At 42.7% G+C, this 21,225-nt stretch overlaps 1 protein-coding gene across 1 annotated transcript in view; it reads right to left on the reverse strand.

Moving 5' to 3' along the window:
• ATG2B (autophagy related 2B) overlaps nt 1–21,225 on the reverse strand; it is a 1,105,913-nt gene that overhangs the window by 296,097 nt on the left and 788,591 nt on the right. The window contains exons 33-34 of the mRNA XM_078660122.1: nt 13,038–13,232; nt 9,489–9,590 (exon numbers count right to left, since the gene is read on the reverse strand). Of these exons, the coding sequence (XP_078516248.1) occupies nt 9,489–9,590; nt 13,038–13,232 (297 nt within the window). The remainder of the gene's footprint in view (nt 1–9,488; nt 9,591–13,037; nt 13,233–21,225) is intronic.

Below are 21,225 nucleotides of genomic sequence, written 5' to 3' on the forward strand. Positions count from 1 at the left end.
GCGTTGCAACACAGGCAGAATCGAAACGGTGTACTTTCTGTTAGAAGTGCGTATTTGATGGAGGTCGTGACAAGCAGGAAGGTAGGCCCGAGACGGACAGCGCCCAGTTGGGAACTGAACAACAAAATTCAAGTGGACCACAGAAGTGGAAAAGCGCAATCGAAGACAATCATCAGAGACCGTAAAGAAACTGAAGAATCACACCAGAGTCAAAATACGGAGCAGAGGCACACATGTCCGAACCCGATGGCGGAGAGAAAACAATCTAGCAAAGGAGCAAATGCCCATGCGCAATATCAGCCAGTGGAGGAGTTAGTCTTTCTTGTGACTCAAAAGACTTCTTCGAAGAAAAACAACTTTCACAACTCCTTCCCCAACACTAGATGGCAGGAGTATGCAGAGCATGTGTACCTACAGCCACACATACCATCACTCTCTTTTTTAGCCCGAGATTATGGATTGGTGTCACTACATTATACATAGAGGGTCTTTGTCCTTTGAAAAGTTATGGAATTACAATGGAGGGGCAGCTCTAAAAAGTCACTCCTGGTCTCTTCTACAACTGTAAGGTGTTGAGGTTAGGCTTCTAAAGTGCTGTATTCACTTCAGGAAAGGCATTTATGAGTTTCAGTGCAGTCCACTTTCAACTGACAGCTGGCTCCACACAAGATGCAACCCTCCTTCTATGTTTTGAGTCCTTGATGCAGGAAATAGGACAGCCAGCTCACCCTTGTCCCAGTCCTGGGTTCCAATATGAGGAAAGGAGTCCTTCAGAATTTACTCCTTAACGTTCTTTTTCCTTCTGGTGATTACATCCAGGTGAAGGGAATGCAGTGGTTTGGTGATATGTTGGGATTTCTATCCATAGCGCTATCAAGTTACTGGAGATATCTGTCTAGTGAATCCTACATAATATTGTTAGATGCACCCACACAATATGTCCTCTAAGGACCCTTGTGCGACACTGTGGGGCGCATCTCTTACTTGCATCAGGCAGGGACTGTTTTGGGTGTCCCCTTTTGCCTCGTTAGCATATTCTTGAGCCATGCTGCGGGGGTCCTCATGTGTCTTCATGGAGGACAGTGGCCAGATGAAGGAAGTTGGGGCACAAAATAGGTCAGGGACTTCATAGTCCTTTTGCCCAATTCATCATTACTGCAGAGCTAGCCCAAACCACAAATCTTTCCTGTGAATTCTAGTTCCCCATGAAGATCATATTTTGGCATCTAAGCCCTGATAAAACATTACTCAGTGAGTTGCAACACTCCAGCATTTTTGTCTAGCTTCCTTGTCTAGCTTCTTTTTTGTATACTTGCTAGCCTATTGTTTGGTTAGCCCTTTTCACTCCTTGTGGTTCCTATGCTGTGTTTGCTGGCAATTTCTGCTGCCTTGGCTTTTTCCTCCTTGACTGTTACCTTTAAGGGCATGTTCCAGCCTATTGTTCTATATCACTAGCTGGCATGGTGGCTTCCACAGGAGATCGTCTAACCTTCAAACCAAGGCTCTTCAGACCAAGAACAACAGCTGTATGCCCAGCTCTTGAAACATTACAATGCCAACATCACCTGCCTAAAATGGACCCAACTCAAACCTTGCAAAATACAATTCAACAACAGTCCGCAGAGTTGGTCTCTGCACCATGATAATTCAATCTTTCGACGGGCTTCGTCAGCCAGGGTACCCTCTGAGTTCTGGCAAGTTCCTGCAGGGGCTCAACATTTTAAAGGGGATCCAAACAAGTTCGAAAAAATGATTGATTCCTTAATGCTCTTTTTGCCATCCAGCCTAACCATTATCTCAAGACAGAATCATGGTGAGATATTTGATTAGTTGTCTACCTGGAATAGCCTTTGCTTGGGCCAATTCTCTGGTGACTGCGCTTGACCTAAGTCTGAATTATTATTCTGTCATCTTGTTGGCATTTTGCCGTATGCTTGAGAGGCTACATTTGGAGAGTTCTGAGGAGGAGGACCTTTGCAAGATAACCCACAGGCCCAGTGGATGTACTGGCCAATGTAACATGTTTCAAACTTTTGACTGCAGAAACAATTTGGATTGAGCAAACCTTGTGAACTATTCCAGAAAAGGTTGCAAGAAAAGAATGAAGTACAGTAAATCCATGTTCCTCATCCCACTTCATTAAATGAAGCAATTGAATCTGTGCTATATATCAAACACTGTGAACAAGAGAACAAACGAAAGGAAAAGTATTCAGCATCAACCCTTTGCCCGCTCTGTAATGGTGCCTGCAACTCAGAGAACTGAAAGCTCGGTTTCCAATCCAGTTTCCGAACAATCAGTATAGATAGGATTTACGAGAGGTCCTTTACCTGAAGAAGAGAGGCAAACACAGATGTTATGATGATTCTGGTTATATTGAGGAGAGAGAGGTCACTTACTTTATCAGTGCCCCATTAGACCAATGAAAAGAGAAACAAATACGTCCATCCTTGGAGAGGTAGGACAGCATGGGTAATGAATCACTTCCTCAGGTAATGCCTTCTGTACCATCAAAAAGTTCTGAAAATGCCCATAAATCTCGGTTACCAATTTCCATTGTAATACAATCCACTTCCATTTGTTTTGGCTTTATCGGACTGTGAAGCCACTGGAATGCTCATTGATAAGGAGTAGGATTTAAAGAACAATTTTCCCAATCAAGCTAAGGTTAAGGTGGACACTGTACAGAGGGTGGGTGGTACCCCTCTAGCATTGGGACCAGTCACTTAGTCTACCAAAATGTTACAGGTTGTGCTGTTTAACTATCATGAACGTTTGGCATTCAACTTAATAGCATCATCGAACCATCCAGTTATCTTTGGCATGCATTGGTTGGTTCTCCAAAACCAATAAGTCAATTGATCCACCAGGAGTCTGTCTCAAATTTTATAATATTGCGTCCAGATTTTTCCATGCACTAGCAGACTGAAGATCAAGGGGAGATAAGTTCTTCTGAGAGGTTTGGGACACTCATAGCCAATTTCTTCTACTGCCCAGACATTATTATGACTATCATGATGTTTTTGAGAAGGTAGAGATTAAGTAATTACCACCTACCTTGATTGTGTTACTGAGCTATTAACTCAGTAGCAGGGTCTGAAATTCCTTTTGTTAGAATGTATTTACTTTTGGAGTCTGAGAACAAAGTATTGCATCAGGATCTTGATGAAGATTTGGAGAGTAGTCTCATTGTTGTTTCTCTCTACCTCACTGGCTGGGGCTCATTTTTTTTGTGCCTTGTAAATCAAACTAATTGAGACCCTGCATTGACTACAGGGGCCAAAATATGGATGCACTAAAGGACCAATATCCTTTACCTTTAATCAAGAATATACTGGAGTCAGAGACATCAGGTGTGATCCAAAATTGTTCTTAGATGGACATAGCATTTGTTGAGCATAAAGACTGGGGACTAGTGAAAAACAGCCTTTCAAACTCCATGGAATGTCCCTTCCATTTTGCAACGCTTTATGGATAACATCTTTTCAGATCTAATGAGCTTATATGTTATAATCTACATAGACAATATCTTTATCTTTTCAAGCTTCTTAGAAAAACACTGCCAAAATCTTTGGGAAGTTCTACAAAGACTAAGGGAATATTTCCTAACCTGTAAGCCTGAAAAAGGCCTATTCAAACAGACAAGTGAAATTCCTTGGGTTTATAATATCACCCAAAGGTTTGTCAATGGATCCAAAAAAGATTCAAGATGTTTTGCATTGAGCGTTTCCTGTTTAGTTAAAGAGACCCAAAATAGTTTACGGTTTGCTAATTTTTATGGGCAGTTTATTCATAACCTATCTCATCAGTCCTACAACATTTACTGGCTACTGAAGAAGGAAAATGTATAGTCTGGAATTCATTTGAATGAACTTGTGGAAATGGACTTCCAAACCTAGAAGAAAACCTTCACCAAGGCCCCGGTACTTAGACAGCCAGACCTGCAAAGAGGTTTTCAGGTGGTGACCAATGGCCCCGAAAGAACTCTAGGGGAAGTGCTACTTTAACGGCTAGAGGATGGTGTCCGATCCATGCTCAGAAGACCACAGGGGCAAGCAGGGGTTTCTGGGCCCAAACGTCGGGGTTGACCCTTTTTTCGTGATATCCTGGAGCCCAACCTACTATGGATGTCGAGCAACTAAGCCAAGTATCCCTACAGCATTTGGCTCTCGGGGCTAGCATGGTCAGAGCAGTACAAGTCTCAATTACAGGGGGTAAGTACGGGCTTAAAACTCAACATGCGTGCAGCAGCAGCAATAAATGAATGTCCAGCCCAATACTTAATTTTGTGTTAAAAGTAGTATTTTTATTTTATTGCTATCTACATATATGAAATTACAACATTCAAAAACAACTACACAGTACACCTGAGGTCTGGTTCTGGTGTTTCTTTAGACTGTTCTACTGGGTCCCACTCCGTCCTCGCTTCTAGCATTAGTGGCTATTCCCCATTTACTATAGGCAGCATCCAGAGTAAGCCCTATTAGTAGTCTGGGTCTCAAGAGTCCACTCTGACTCTATTTTAAAGTCATCAGTGTCCCAGCGCCACACTGCTATCTAGCAGCAAGTTCCCCTGGGGCTGACTGGCCCGAACTTAGTCTGACCCACAACTACTTAGATCGGAGTGACCGGAGTTCCTGAGCACAGCCCTTCCATGGTAACTCAAGCGACGGCAGATCTAGGTGAGTTTGCTGTACGCAGCATGATGTTTTGCACTCAGTAGTCGAAGAGTTGCTCTATGCGCAGAATATTTGTGGTTTGTTTTGCAGGGAACTTCTCGGTTTCATTTCACAATGATGGATGGGGTTGGTGGTGCAAAGATCCTGGTACTAATCCTTTGTTCCAGGCCGATGCACAGGAGCCCACAGCCACCTCACTCCTCCGGCGAGGAGTCTCACCAAGTTATACATCTTGCTGGTCGTACATGAATGATGGGTACACAGAAGCCTTCAGCGACAGCCTCTCTGGACATAAGGGGTTGCGACTCACTACAGCACAAGGGCTATGGCCTTCTCTGAACAGCGGTCTCCTCACAGAGGCCCTCTCCTCACTATGCACAGGGTCGCTGGTTCCTCACTGTTCACGGCCTCCGTCCCGACTGGCACAACGATACACACAGCTTAATTCACGGTGGCCATCCTCTAGAATACGAGGGTGACCGATTTTGTCCTGCACATGGGTAACGACCCAATCTGTGCAGTAGCCCTCTCCTGACATCTTGTAGAGGGAATCCACTCGACACTGACCCCATTGGTCCTTGCTCCCTCCAACGTTCTCATCTTCCTCACATGGTACACTAGTCTTGGCAAGCTGGCAGTCGTAGGTGCTCCAACGCAGGTGGTCTTGTATTCCCTAAGTGATGTACCATCGTACAGCAGGAAGACAAGCAGGGTTTGGCCCCCAGTCATGGCAACAGGCAGGAGTATTGCAGAAGTCTTGCAGACCTTCCCCTCCTCACACAGCCCATCTGGCTGCTTTCCAGGTGACATTTTATGGGTTTTCAAGCTCTGCTTCTTATACACCATTTCCAGACACCAAATGTGATTTAGAGTTTGAGTCTTTGAAGTTTATGTTGAGTGTCTGCATCCTTTTGAAGTGCCCACTTCTCTGTCCTCACTTCCTCTTGAAAGCAGTCTGTCACAGGAAGAATAACCCTAAAGCTGATAACCCCACGACACAGACCATTGGAGCGTGGCTCACACCTGGTTGTCAGCCACAGTGAAATGTGCATCAAAAGGTTAGCCTAGGGCTTCAGTCCCACTCTTTATGATTCCCTTATCAGGCCCCTCTCCTTAATGAGAATAGCCCAGACCCCCCCTTTGAAGAAAAGGGGAGGCAACCTGGCTCTCCCCTCTCTAGTGTGTGCAGGAATACACAAATGTTTCTAGGGGGATTCTTCTACCTTCTCTCCTTATGTTTCATCATGCAGGCCTGTATCTCCCAAACTGGAACCCATGGTCTGCCATGTATTGTATCATTTCCAGACACACATACACTCAGTGCATGCATTAATATACACGCACAGTACTGTACCCTTCAAGATCTGCACCATTCACAGGCAAACATACCTCAAGCACAAGCATTTAACAATCACACACTGAAAAGCACTAAATCCATTTATGTACTGTGGCACTTACACACAATACTTACACCCAGCACAAGCATTCAGCATGCACAAAATGCACAGCACTATATCCTTCATTTATTGTACCACTCACATGTACACATAAACCCAGCACATGCATTCAACATGCATGAACTACACAGTAATGCATTATCCCTGTATTGTACCCCAGGCACACATACTCCAAGCGCAGTTACACAACTCATGTGCTGCACAGCACTCCACACCAAACTGATGTAGGCAAGGTGAGGTAAGCACACAGCAGAGGAACTTTGAATGAGTGAGCCTATAGGCCTCATTCTAGTGACACAGGTTAAAATAGAGCTGTTCACTCATACTGATCGATGCACAATATACTGTCACCACCATGCTCATGCTGATTAACACTTGGTGAAGACAGAAGCCTTCCACCATTATAAGGGTAGTGCGTTGGGCGCCCTTTCCAGTCCAACAAGATCGCAGTCCATGAGGCAGGCCTATGTCATTGTGCACAAGCATGATTTGTGTTTGTCTATCCTCTTCCATGCTTGTGACGGCCGGGAGCCGTCACGTGTCACGGTAGGCGTGTAAGCAGGACGGCCCCTGGCCGTCCGAATCCCCGAACACTAATGAAAATGCCCGCACAGCACGGGAATTTCCCGCACACGGAAGGGCTTATGCCACCGGGTGCACGTTCATTACCATGCGGTGGACTTTTCCATCCCAACAGATGGTAATTTAAAACACCCTGACTTCTACTCAAGAACTTTATCATCCTCTGAACAAACCTATTCTGTTACAGAATGGGAACTGCTGGCTGTGAAGGAAGCCTACGCTGAGTGGAGGCATTTGCTCCAAGGTTCTCTGTGCCCATTGAGAGCAGAAATGATCATCAAAACCTTCAGGTTTTGCAAAAATAACAATTTAAAAACAATCAGCAGGGCTGTTAGGCCTATTTCGTCTCCCAGTTCTACGTTGTGGTTATTTATATCCCTAGTTCCAGAAATGTGTTGGCCAATGCTCACTCTCACCAAGATCTTCCTTTTAAGAAGTGCAGCCACAAACCACGTTGGCACACAACAAATATTTTGTTTTGCCACTTCTTTTTTCAATAACAGCTATCTGTCATTGGGTCAGGAAGATGTTCGGTGAATGTGTAAATTTAAAATTAAAGAACAGACTCAACTCTACTTCCTAAAGGCCCTCTTTGTCCCTATACCAGATATGCAAAGATCTGTCTAAAATGTATATCATGATATAATGGGTGCAGGTCATCTCATCAAGAAGAATAACTTGGATTTAATTCTTTGATCTTGCTGGTGGTGACGGATGTGGACAATGTCTTCTTGTACGATATGTGCCCACTTTAAAGCTTCTTACTCAAGATCTTATGGTCTACTACATACATTACCAATTGCTCCTGAACCATAGCACACCATTTCGATAAACTACACTGTAGACAAGCCAAATCTGAATGTTTTACTTCTATTTCTATGACAGTGAACTTCCTGCACCAACTTCCCATGGCCTTACTGGAAAGTTAAATATGCCATTTGGATGCAGCCAACTGTACCTTATATCCATAAGGGAAAAGCATACACTCTGTAACACTGAATAGCAGAGTCTTAATGGTAGTTAAAACAAATTAGTGGAAAGGCCACCAAAAAGATGTGCTGTCTCACTATATGGTCTCATCTGAATGACATATGTGGTACCTGGGAATTGAATGTTTTTTGGATTGTATCTGTTGGTCCATAGAGGTATAACAACAAAGAGACTTGAGGCACAGATGTATTCCAACTACCCTCAACATGTGAGTAAGCTCAGTCATTCAGGCAACTACACTCACCTCCAGTTAATTAGGTGGACCTGTTTTTACATATCCTTCAGAGATTAGATGTTACTTGAGTATATACATGCACAATGCGTCCAGCAATACTGTGACAAAAAGGCAAATCAAAAATGGTGCAAACCGGACTGCAGGTGAACTAGAATTGCCAAAGTGGTCACTTTTCTTTATATCTTCACAGAGGAAGAGAAAGAGGGAAAGAATGAACGGAAGAGAACAAAGAAATATAAAAGAAAAAGATGGAAAGAATAATAAAAGAGAGGAGGAAAGAAAGCATAAATCAACAATGTCTACAGCACAGCTCTTTGAACTTAATTGCTTTCGTGCTTTTTATGATTTAAATGAGCAGGCCCAAATGAATACAGAAATCAATTTTTATCAAGGAGACATAATTAATCTTGGTGGGGATATTTAAACTTGCTGTGGGATCATTATATTCCTTAATGTAGATGAATGGGAAATGCAAACGTATAAGTCATTCAAATGGGACTCACTATGTTTTTCCACATTTATAGACTTCCTGAACATAAGGATATCAGCATGCGGGCAAACTGCAACCCTACTTCCTAGTCAACTGCGCCAGCCTATTTTATACCACCCATTTGGAGTTTTGATTAAAATTAATCCAAGTTTTTCAGTGGTCCTTCAGTTTGATCTGTAACAGACGCTGGGAGCGGTATATCAAGTACCATACATCATTAGTAGACGGAAGTGCCATGGATCCCTGTATGAGTATATTCATAAGGACATTCATCCTTTTTGAGTCAATATTTGATGTAGGATAGAGGTATGGACAGATATTGGTTTAGGACAAAGGGATCACTGAAAAAGAAAACTGGCTCCATAGGAGATCTCAAATGTTGCAGCACACTCCTAACCTAGTAAGCAAAGGACAGTGTGGTAATTGCAAGGTCTGAGTTTTCAACAAAATGGACAAATGCAAATACTTTTCTTTCAATGTAGAAAATGAAATAGCAAAAAATATGGCTGCCAGCAGAGATGTGCAGAAAACAGTTCAACTTTCCAACTCCAGTCTATAAGTAGCATTGTCTTGGACTTCATAAGATCCTAGTCCTAAGGTATGGTAATTGAGAGGCAGAATGAAGAAAAGCCACCATATATGACCCTCTTGATAGGAAGAATTTCCACTAGTGGTTACTGAACACACGAACATCAGATTAGGTAAAGCTGAATTCTTTCTTGAAGGTACTGTGGAAGATGTTCTCAAACTGCGAATACAGAAATTGTTGATAAACGATTGTGGCGGCAAGGTTCCGCACTATTTGTAATTTATTATGAATTTGTTAAAGCGTTCAAATAGTAGTCAATACAGTAATCATCTCTCAACATTATGATGGTTCAGATAACAGTTTTTTTTGTTTGTTTAAAAAGGCATAATCTAGATAGTTTTACTAGCCCTGGCCCAAAAGACAATTGTGATCTAATGTCATCTGAGAAGAGTCTTGAACTGGAAGGGCATTCAGATGCAACTACGGGAATAATGTAAACTTGAAAAAAAAATATTATACTACAAACCTGGTCAATATTGAGGCGAAGTGGCATTAGAGACACTCGTAAACAACACTCTTGAGGTGATCTGACAGACTCTGGACGCACATGTAAGGCTTTAACTGTGAGCTGCAAAAGAAATTAAACCAGGTTTCCTATGTTCTTAACACATTTCTTCACATTCCATGCTGCATAAATTAAGAGTGTAAGCGCATTGATCTAAAACGCTCAAACGTCAAAAAAGATACGCCATGTTGTGCCTCACCCCCTAACTGAAATGCACAGTTAAAATACACAAATGGCTAAAGAGCAAGCATTTATTCTTCTGTAGGCTTTTATACTGATTTCATGTTATATTGTATACCTCATTGAATTACTTATGGGTTTATAATCATGGATGACATTTTGGATTTCTATAATGTACACAATGAAGTAAAATGGTCTCCAAACGTATCCTTTATCCTGTTGCTGAAACAAGACACATGTCACTCCTACCCCCACCTCTGGAATGTATTTTTGCAGCCTGCCACTAGAAGAAGAGCCTCGTTGGTGTAAAGATTTATTAACATCCATCCTTATTCTTCCCAATTCCATTACAATGTTCTAGTAGATACTCTATCTAACTGTAGATTCATCACCATTAGAATATCCCCAGGGGCCAGACTGATTCTGTTGAATTCTTCCAGCAATGCGTCCATGCTTTTTTGGTTACTTCAGTTTTTACCATCTTGTCTTGCTGTTCTCTCCGGTAAGCAAATAATACTACATTTGTAGATCAGTAGTGCATGTGTGAGCTTGTTTTCCTCTTATGATTAAATGTTGACTTATAATTGTATTGTATTGATTTTGCCATATTAAACTTTCAAAAATTTTATATTCCAGTCCTGAAGAGGATCTTATAATTTTATTTATAATTTAAATATAAAGTTGAAACTTCATTAACATTATTACGCAAATACTTACTGAATTTATTACACAAATATAGCTATGACAACAGATTGAAGATACATAGCCCATCAATATTTTTTGTGCCTTGGTTATTAATGTTCTGTTTATACACTTTTCTTTACTCACTGGTATGGGTATTTGTTTTGTGTAACCACAGGGAACGCTAAGCACTTCCATGCTACCTTATCTTATGTACATATGTGCAAAAAGCTTTTAATCCTAAGAATTAGATTCATATTACAAATCATTTTTATTAAATGTGAGTCTAGTTTTTGTTAATGACAATCACTTGCCATTTGAGTATGTGTCATTTATTATACACTAAAATTAATAATCTTCAAATTAGTTGCTAGTGAACCATTGTTTCTTTCATAAATGTATATACCCAGGTTCTTATTTGGAATATTGGGTTGCTCTTGTCTTACTGATATGCCCTTTTTTAATGCCTCTCCAAAATAGTCTGCAAATGTCTGTCTTTTTTTAACTTTGATTTTGAGGCTAAGAATAGCTGACCTTGCTCTTCGATATTCTTTAAGTATATGAGCACACATGAATCTGCATCACATTTAGAACGTAGGTACAACAGTCTGGGGTGTATGCTGGATAGTCAATGTGTGTAACCTGAATAGTCCTTAAGGCCAGTTAGCTTTGGAGGAGAGGGAGAGCTTTGAATCTGTGGTTTAAAAGGAAAATTGACACCCTTCGATCCCACATCTATGAGGTGCAAGGAAGCAGCAGCTGACATAATCAGCAGTGAGTGGAGTAATTAAAGACTCATTCTGCCAATTTGAATTGTGCTTCTCTGACTCATGGCAGGCACTGCAAATGCACCAGTGGGACCTGATGATGAAGAACTACTAAATTATGCTGGATCCCAGAACACACCGCACCAGGTTGGATCGGACTACTTCAAAAACATCAATAGTGCCTTGAGAGAACTTTTGTGGGATGGAACACCGCCCAGGATTGCCACTCAGAAGCTAACATTAGGGTGGTATGATGGTGAAATCTGTCTCCCAGACATTAAAAAATATTACTGGGCGACTCAACTTGCCGCGATAAATCCGTGTACATACAGCATACAGGGAGACCCCGGATTCCACAAGGATTGATGTCTCCTCCCAGGAGGAGGTTTTGCAGGGGCACTATATACAAATCCAGCTAAGCTGAATCTCACGGAACCCACGGGACACGCAGTCCAAGTGTGGCGGGCAGCTACGAGGAAGCTTGGGCTGGGAGGGTAAGATCATGCAGGTCACACCACTTTGGGGCACTGACATACTAGGCAAATTAAGACATACCCGTGGATTTGATCGTTGGGACTTGATAGGTATTTTGAGGGTGGGAGATTTATGGAAGGGGGTGAGGTGGCGTAATTCCCTTCGCCCAACTGCAACTGGAGTATGAGCTGGCTAACACTGAATATTTCAGATACTTGCAGATCCGACAAGCTTAGCTAGCGGTTATAAAACAGGGAGAGACACTACCAGAATCCTTCCCGCTAGATGATAGGATCATAGTCGGGAATCTCCCAGAAAAAGCCATATCACTAGTATATAAAAAACTAATTAACAATATGAAGGAACCTCTACTCCGACTTCGAATAAAGTGAGACTATAATGTCACTGGGCTGGAAGAAGAGGAGTGGCTTGAGGCTCTGGCCTCTCCTAGAGAAATTGCCATCTCCTCAAGGCTCAGATTAGTGCAATTGAAGATACTCCACAGAAAATACCTAGCAGGACCAATGATGGTAAGAATGGGGTATGACACTGAGGCCGGGTGGTTTAGGAAATGTGGACAGAAGGACACTTTTATAAATATACTCTGGGAGTGTACAACTATCCAGAGATACTGGTCAGCAGTAGCGGGGTGCATGGAAAGAGTAATAGGACGCAAAATCGACTGTAACATTAAATTAACTCTCCTGAATATCTGGGGCCCAGCAGATATGACTACTAAAGAGAGAAAATGGGGGACCCATGTACTTATGGTTGCTAAAAGAAATATAGCAAGAAAATAGAGAGCACAAGAGCCACCAACATTAGACGAGTGAGGGAAAGACATGGACTGGTGTATGGTGACAGAGAGGGCAATATATGAATCCAGAGGGTGTCCCACTAAGTGGACGCACGTCTGGGAATAATGGAATGAATATAGGGGAAGAATTTGTGATCCCCCCACAACCCAGAAGAGGCGATGATTCAAAGGACCTGCCATAGGTGGGTCCAGTGCAAACTGTAAGTAGCTACCATGTATTCGCAGGTTTGTTGTTCACCTTTTGCCAGTATAATACTCCAAATGTACATGATTGTATGATGTCTAGAGTGTCTAATCTTGTCCTTAATAAAAATAAGTTATGATAAAAAAAAAAGTATGTTGGATCCAGACTAAGGAGTTTGAAAGACTCACAATGAGAATATGAGGAATCTGGCCATTAAACAGATCCTTTAAGATGCCATGTTATGTCAAGTATGTTGCCATTTTCTCCTCAAAATCACAATTCTCTGGTCTGCAGTTTCTGTGTAATAGGTCACTTCCATAACTTTATTTGAAGTTCAAAAGGAAAAGTTATCAGTAATTTCAATTTAAAATCTGGTCTTGACATTTATTTTTAGGACAGTTTCTTACCATGTTAGAATGTGCTTTCCTTGGCATTTCCTTGCTACAGTAAAGGTGAAGAAATTTATTCATCTGGGATGTAGCCAGTCTATCTCTAATTTCCAGATCCTGAACAACAAAAACCTGTCGCGATACTGGTTGCTCCATCATGCTCAATTCAGATTCCAATTCGATCTCTGGGTACACTTCATGCTGGAATTTAACCTACCAACAAATAAGAACAACCAAGTACATACCTGGACTTGTTGATACAATTGCAATCAATAAAACACTTTAGGCACCTGATAGCCCTAAATATTTCATACGAATAGAAAAAATATTCAGTATCTATAGTTTCTTTACCAAGTTTTGATCTACTGAAAATGTCCATTGGAATTGGCTACCATAAAAACACTATTTTTTGTTTGTTGTATGTGTACATCAGTGCCCAGTAGAGAAAGCAAAGCCAAAACATATCCTTTTAATGAGCTGATACAAGCAAATAGCATTTGTTCATGCCTGTAATTGTTAGTTCAATAAAGCATGATGTACTGGTTATGGTGATAATCTTAGTTGTAATAATGGTGCTGGTAATGGTGGTCGCTGTAGTCATTGTGGTATTGTAACAGTGGTGGAGGTATTAGTAAAGGTGGTAGTGACGGTAATGGTAAAAGTGTTGAGATTATATTGGTAGTGGTAGCAATCCTGGTGGTTTTGTAATGGTGTAAAAGTGATGGTAATAATATTGGCAACAGTGGTACTGGTGGTACTAGTGATAAAAGTAGTAATGGTGGAGTAGTAATGGTGGTGATGATGGCTGTAATAGTGGAGGTAATGGGGGTGGTAATGGTCAATTGGAAGCACATTGGGACACCATCGGGGCAGATGAGTCACGCTGGAAGTGTACATAGCAAAACAGTAAAAAGCAGGGTGATGTTGAGCAGAAGCACAGTGGAGCAGCATCACATGAGCCACTGGGAGGCAGAGGCCGTGCAATTAAAGCTGCCAGACATGCTGAAAGTGTACACAGTAGCCTGGCAGTAGACTAGCAAACAAGGATGGCAGGGTTGAAGTGAATCTGGGATCCGGTGCAACGTGAATGCCATTTTGAGGGGAGGCTGTCCCGAACAGTGATAAAGAAAAAGCAATTGGGTAGCCAAATAACAGTTAGGCTCATACTTCCTGGCCGACAAAAGCAGAAAACATGTTATAAAACCCTGCTTTCAGTACGCAATGGGATGTATGAGATATATGTGAATATGGGATGACTGAATATATTTTTCACATGTAAATAGTCCATCATATATTGCAATGCGATCACTCAATGGAAGGCAGAATGATAAGGCAACATCATGATTTGAGAGAGGGAAGAGAAGCATGTTCTGTGGATACTTTAAACAACTGATAACAATATGTCATACACATAGCTAAGCTGTCGATGTCGAACCATACCTAAAACTGACGTACATTGATGTTAAATGTATGTTGTAACGCCTTTTTACAAACAATTTTAATAATTCAGTATCTTTCTTTGTTTGAAATCTATCACTTAATTCATGCACATAAGCTTTGCTTGAAATATATTAATGAATTAATTCATGCACACTTTAAAACACAGTACTTGCATTTTCTACATGATCGTAAATGTTCAGAAAGAAGTGGACAATCTATAGACAGGGTGCCCCAATACAGTTCAGTTTCAGTTCAGTTCAATAAACTTTATTTCGATTCACAAAATCGGAATCATAAAAGTATAAACAAATTTAAAAGAAAAATCACACATTACAGATATTTAAAAGGACCATACAGTTATGTTGACATTCATAAACATATTATATTCCCATAGATTGATTTACAATACATTTGGGAAACATGTGAGTTAAAAGGTCACATATATTAAAAAGAGAGAGTTTTAAAAGTGCAGGTGCAATCGATATGGATGCCAATCTACATACTAATCTCATAGGTATAGATCAACAAATATTCCATGAAGATAGTCAATATCGATTTCTAATGGTGAGCGCCACTCTAATAAAATTAAGGACAGCACTACAAATGGCTGGGGTTGATAGTGAGAGTAAATATTCGTATCCCTCTTTGTAATAACGGGATCCAAGGGTTAACAAAACAGGCCTGATAAATCGATTTCTTGGATCTTTGTACAAAGTACAAAAAAGAACAAGATGCACAGTGTTTTGTGAAACTTTGTTATTACAGGAGCAAGGGGGTAGTCTCTCACACCACCCCACTTGCTTTGGGAAGGCAAATAGAAAATGCAGTGTGTTAAGGCGGAACCAGGTCAAGTAAAAACGCCATTGGGTATGCGCGATATATGCAAGGTAAGGCTGCTGCTGCAACCTTCCCCTGTAATATACCACGCTCTCGCTATTCCTCAGCATGCCCAACCTGGTGCGATAGGCCTCCTTAATTATTAACTTTGTCTCACTACCGACATTTTCAACATTCAAGAAGATATGACCCAAGTCTATCTTGCAAAAGGTTTCCCTGACATATAAAATCCATGGGATCTTCGCGAAAAACTCAAGCTTGAGGCAATCTTGTAATATTTCCTTAATGAGTTTCAATTCATCAGAACACCAAACCTTGCTCCAAAGTGGCAAGGGGGAGACATGGATAATGTCACTCACAAATTCAAGACCCACCTCAGTATGGCAGAAGGTGTTTGAGGTACCAGAAGGGACAGATAAAAGGCGCTTTATAAACTTATTTTCCATGATTTGGATTTTGTTGCAGGATTGTATACCCCACACGCCCGCGCCGTATGTTGCAACAGGGATACACTTTGCTTTATATAAAGATTTTAAATCTGCAACCGGCTTCTGGCCCATTTTACTTGAAAAACGAAAGATAGCCTCTACGGATTGGGTAACCTTTTGCACACATGCTGATATTAGAGGATCCAAGCTCAAGGTTTTATTAAATAAATTCCCCAGGTAATTAAAATTATCAACTTTCACAATAATTGAGTCCTTCATCATAAGCCTGCGAGATTTTACCCCTTTTGGGCCGCAGACCATGGTGAAGGACTTTGTGAAATTGACCCTTAGGTCTAATCCTTGCATGAAAGTTTCAAAAGCATTCAAACAGGTTTGCATGCTGTTGGCAGTTAGGGTCATTAGAACCGTGTCATCTGCATAAGATAACATTGGTATCCGTTTACCATTAACCTGAGGAAAGTCTACACAGCTTTCTAACAAAAAAGCTTCCAGGCCATTGGTGTACACCAGGAACAAAAAAGGGGCCAATATACACCCCTGGCGAACGCCTTCTGTCGATGGTATAGACTTTGTCTTTTCCCCGGCAGGGCCAAATCTAATCCTTACTGTTGTGGCAGCATGTAGTCTGCGGAGGAGGGTGACCAACGACTCTTCAAACCCCATAGACTCCATCATTTGCCACAGTTTATTTCTACATACAGTATCAAAGGCACTGGATAAGTCCATGAAGGCCAAGTGGATACAACCACGCTTAGCCCTCATGTACTTACCCATAATTAGTGCCAGATTTAGGCACTGTTCGGTAGTGCCTTTTCCCCGCCTAAACCCATATTGGGAGTCAATAATAATACCAGTTGACTCAGCCCAGGTTTCCAGGCGGGCCAGAATCACTCTACCCATCAGTTTACAATACGCATCTGTGGAAAGGTCGAGGCCCCTACCTTAGCGGGGAAGCATCCTCGCGCAGGGGCCGACTTGTCTAACCCAGATTGCGCCTTGTTCCTTTTCCCCAGGAGTTCTTCTCTCTCTCTTCCCCTGCAGGTACGCCAAGAACCGAAAACGGAATACGGGATACCGGAAGCAGTTCTCCATGACCCCGGAAGCTCCACCCCCAGCACCGACCCGGAAGGTAGAAAAGCCGACGGTCCACAAGGAAGGGGGTTCCAACCAGCGGACTCGTGGCAGGAGGCAGTAAGGAAGGAACCGGAGCTGAGAGCGAGGAGTCGGGGAATCGAGTCGAAGCAGCGGAGGAGGACGCCGACGGCGACGTGTGGTCTGAGGACTGGTGGAGTCCTCAGGAGGTGGCTGGAGAGCGGCCGCAACTCACCAGGGAGTTGCGGCGGGCCACGTGAGTACACCTCATCCTTCTCCGTGTGTCCCTTGTACAGATAGATGTAAATATTGTAGAAAGCTGCACAACCCTGAGCACTGTAGCACTGTATATATAAACGTAGGTCCCTTCCACCCCTTGAGCACACTATTCACCCTTTTTTCTCTCCCCTGTATTGTCGGTCGCTTCCACCTTTCCCGTCCACCCCTCCCTCACTTTCGCCTCTTCCGTACCCCCACATCCCGGTGTCGGTGGTAGTTACGTTACGTCAGGAGAGTAGAAGACTAACGGCTCTGTATTTTCCTCTCGTCCCAAACCTCCGAGGCTCACCGGTGTGTCATACAGGACCTGACGACTACGCCGAGAGCGAGTGATCCCATCGCCCGGACGACCTCAGCCCAGCAGCGGGAAGCAACCCACAGGACATCTCTTTTTCCCTCCGGATACCATCAAAGATCCCAGTGGTCCCATCCCAGAGACTATATCTCCCCTCCTGTACTTTGGCAACAATAAAACCAGCTAACTATAGCGCATTATATCTGGCCTCCCCGCTTGTTATTCCGGCCCGCCGAAGCCCACACCCGACAGCATCTATTAGTGATATTGGTCTGTAGCAACAGGGGTCGCTTTTGTTGCCCTTTTTAAATATCGGGACCACTACCGCCTGTTGCCATGAAGTTGGAATGCGTCCTACCACAACTGCTCTAAACAAAAGTAATAAGAGTGGTGCCCGCACCTCTATATTATGTTTAAAAAGGTCCAGAGGGACTGAGTCCGGTCCTGGGGCCTTTAATGGGGTGCCTTTTCTTAGTGCGGCCTCTACCTCAGAAAGAGTCAGTGAGAGGCTAAGCGTATTCGCTGACTCCAAATTATAGTCACAAATCCCCTCATTGACAGTTGGCAAGGGCGCCCCTTTTGGATTAAAAATGTTCCCATAATGTGCTTCCCAGGTGTCCCCTGGGATATTGACCTGCATGGTATCCTTTTCTTCACAACTTAAGAAAGGGCGGTTTATTACCTCCCAAAAGAGTCGACTGTCCTTTAGTTCTGAGGCTTTGCCTAAATCATCCCATGCCTTTTTCTTTAGATCTAGTTTACGCTTAGTAATAGCATCTCTGTAGATTTTCCTTGCCCTTCTGACCAGCTCCCTATCCCGTGGGACTTGATGTAGTGCCTTTGTTAATCTAGATTGTGCTCTAGAACATTCTGCGTCAAACCATTTGCAGGAATTTCCCTTTTTTCCTCCCACAGTTTTTAGGAGGTAAGAAGCCACATTACCTAGGAGAGCCTCAAAGTTCTTAATTATTACATCTGGCTCATTCGAGGGGGTTAAACAAACATCTAACCTTTGTTTTTTTGTTTTAAAAATCACCACCTCTTGATGACTTGCATCTACCTTATCCCACTTTAGGGTGACCGCTGATTCTGACTAAATTTAATTTGATGGTCAACAGTCTGCGCTCTCTTAAAAACTGAACGCAGACTCAGAATTAAGGGGTTATGGTCACTAGCTGGATTTGCCTCAATCTGAAAATCATTAATAAGATGAATATATTTTCTAGAGACCAAAACAAAATCAATTATGCTCATCTGACCCCACATACCATGAAAAGTAGGGATACTCAGAAATCTTGAAAAGTTAGACATATCCAGGGCACAAAGGTCATTAGTCATTATGATATTATTTAAAGCCTCTCCTTGTTTTGAGCCCCAATACAGAAAACAGAATCATTACACAGAGTCAACTGAGAAGGCAGCCTTGTGTACAAAAAGTAAGGTATTGCCTTTGGTAAGGCTCTTTATGGTTGCTATATGTAGCAGTGTTCCTGTGCACCAGTGGGCAGTGTTGTGTGGCTCCACGGTGGCTCTGTACCACTCCAGAAGCGAATGAGTGAAGTTGCATACAAGCATAACCCTCGCACAATAATTTCATTTTTGTTTCATCAACTTTCTCCTTGTGTGTCCTCAGACACAGAGCGTCAATATTATGTTGGGACACATTCTAACTTCGGACCTTTCCATATGTAAAAGAGACTACTCCACAGAACGGGGAGATAAGAAGGAAATGAGGACTCTGTAGTTAGATAGAGCATCCCCCAGATTGAGTTGTACTGAAGCGAAGAAACTTGTTCTTCTGATGGATACTTCTAACTGCAGACAAGAATAGATACAATGGCAGTACCTCCCAAGGCACTGAGTCAAGGAAGAAGATTCAGATCAAAAGATTTTGCAGAACCAAACGCTCTAAGAGTTGTCCCCAACAGGCCGGACTGCTAAAGCATTAATCATATGCACAAACAACCACCTTGCCACCTGGTAAATGTCTAAAACAGGAACCCCAAGGGCCAACGCCACCATGCTGGCCTTGGTCATAGTGGACTGGGCGCAGGCCAGTGTTTAGCAGAATTTGATTCAGAGGACTACCCACCTTGACAGGCTTGCTCTTCCTTTGCCCCCTGAAAACCAACAATGAGATGATCATCCAAGGAATGGTATTTTGTATGGGTGATGTAAAAGCTCAAAGCACTCTTTGGGTCAAGCAGATAAGAGTCTCATCTTCTCTTTCAAGGGGTGAAGCAGGACAGAAAACACTTTCAGAGTGAATAACTTACCAACGTGGAAAGGAGCAACAACCTTGGATAGAAAGGCTTAGCTAGTTTGCAGTATCATTTTGTCTGCAAAGAAGATGGTGTAGTGTAGACGCACCTAAAGCACCTGCAATTCACTCATGCGACATGCTGAGGTAATTCCAATTAATACAATGTTTTTAGTGACAAGAGACGTATTACGCAGCTGTGCACTGGCGAGAAGGGAGTACACTTAAAGAACATTATGAACAGGCTTGAGTCCCATTATAGCACAACAAATGCCTTAGGGAAACATACAAGTCAAGTCTTTTACAAAACACATGACAGTTGAAGACTTAAACACCGATGGTTGTTCAGGTAAACAAAGCTGTGCAAAGAAATAACATTTCACTGTGCCCACTGCTAAGCCTTGCTAGACAAACAAAAAATACAAGCAACAGAACATCTGAAAGTCAAGCGTGTAAAGGATCAAGGTTTCAGGCCCTACACTAGCCAACAAATTTGCCCCAATGCCCAGTGTAGATATTTTTTTGTGAATGACCATCTGGCCGCAAGGATGACACCAACAACATCGGTCGGCAAGTCTATAGTTTTCAATGGCTGCTGCTTAAACTCCACACATGAAGGTCTAGGTTGTGAACATGCGGATACAAGGCCCTACAATCAGGAGAGCCTCTTGAAGTGGCAGCTTGATCGGAGGGTTAATGCTCAGGAACTCTGGGGATTACACCCTCCTGGCCCAATCCGGTGTGATCAAGATGATTTGCGCTCAGCCCGTCCTGAACTGGAGCAGCTCTGGAAATGCGCTCAGCAATACTTTGTTTCATTCCAGCCGGAAAGGGTCTCCAAGCGAATGTCTTGTGGGAAGGTCTAACACACATAATTGCTAACACTGCACGTTTTTAATGGTGGGAAGTCATCTAGCCAGGGAGAACCCCACTGACAGAAGACACACTGCGTAAACTCGGAATGATGAGGCCCTTGGAATCCACCAGACATCAATTCAGTTTGTACACTTTGGCATTCAGGGACCCCGCTATGGCATTAGCTACCAGGAAGATGCCCTGTTAGTCCAGCCACCTCCTGTCGAAGGATCTAGGACCCTACTTCGCCCTGAATTGTTGCAGGAACACATGGTGGTCGTCTTCTCCATGAGAACCAGCACCAGCCTCCCTTTTAGGAATGGCAGAAAGGATTTTAGGGCCAAACATATTGCCTGAAGCTCCAGAGGATTGATGTGGAGTTAGCCCCTGATCTTCACCTCTCCAGGGTGACCTCTTTCAACCCAGCATTGATGCATCTGAACAATTGTGAACTCTGGATGGGGAAGCGAGAGTGGCATGCAGCAGGTCAGTTAGGCATTTGTAAGACATATTTGCAGATCCTAAGCATACACCAGTGAGATCTGAATGGAACTGGAAAGGCATTGAATGCACCGATTTAGTAGGGTCCCGGTCAGCTTGTAACTTCCCATGAGACAAACGGATTTAATGGATCTGAAGGCTTAAGTGGCCAAAATAAAATTCTCTTTCTGAAGACTCCAATTATTTTTGATTATCTGC

Source organism: Lissotriton helveticus, chromosome 9, assembly GCF_964261635.1.
Source record: "Lissotriton helveticus chromosome 9, aLisHel1.1, whole genome shotgun sequence".
Lineage (NCBI taxonomy): Eukaryota > Metazoa > Chordata > Amphibia > Caudata > Salamandridae > Lissotriton > Lissotriton helveticus.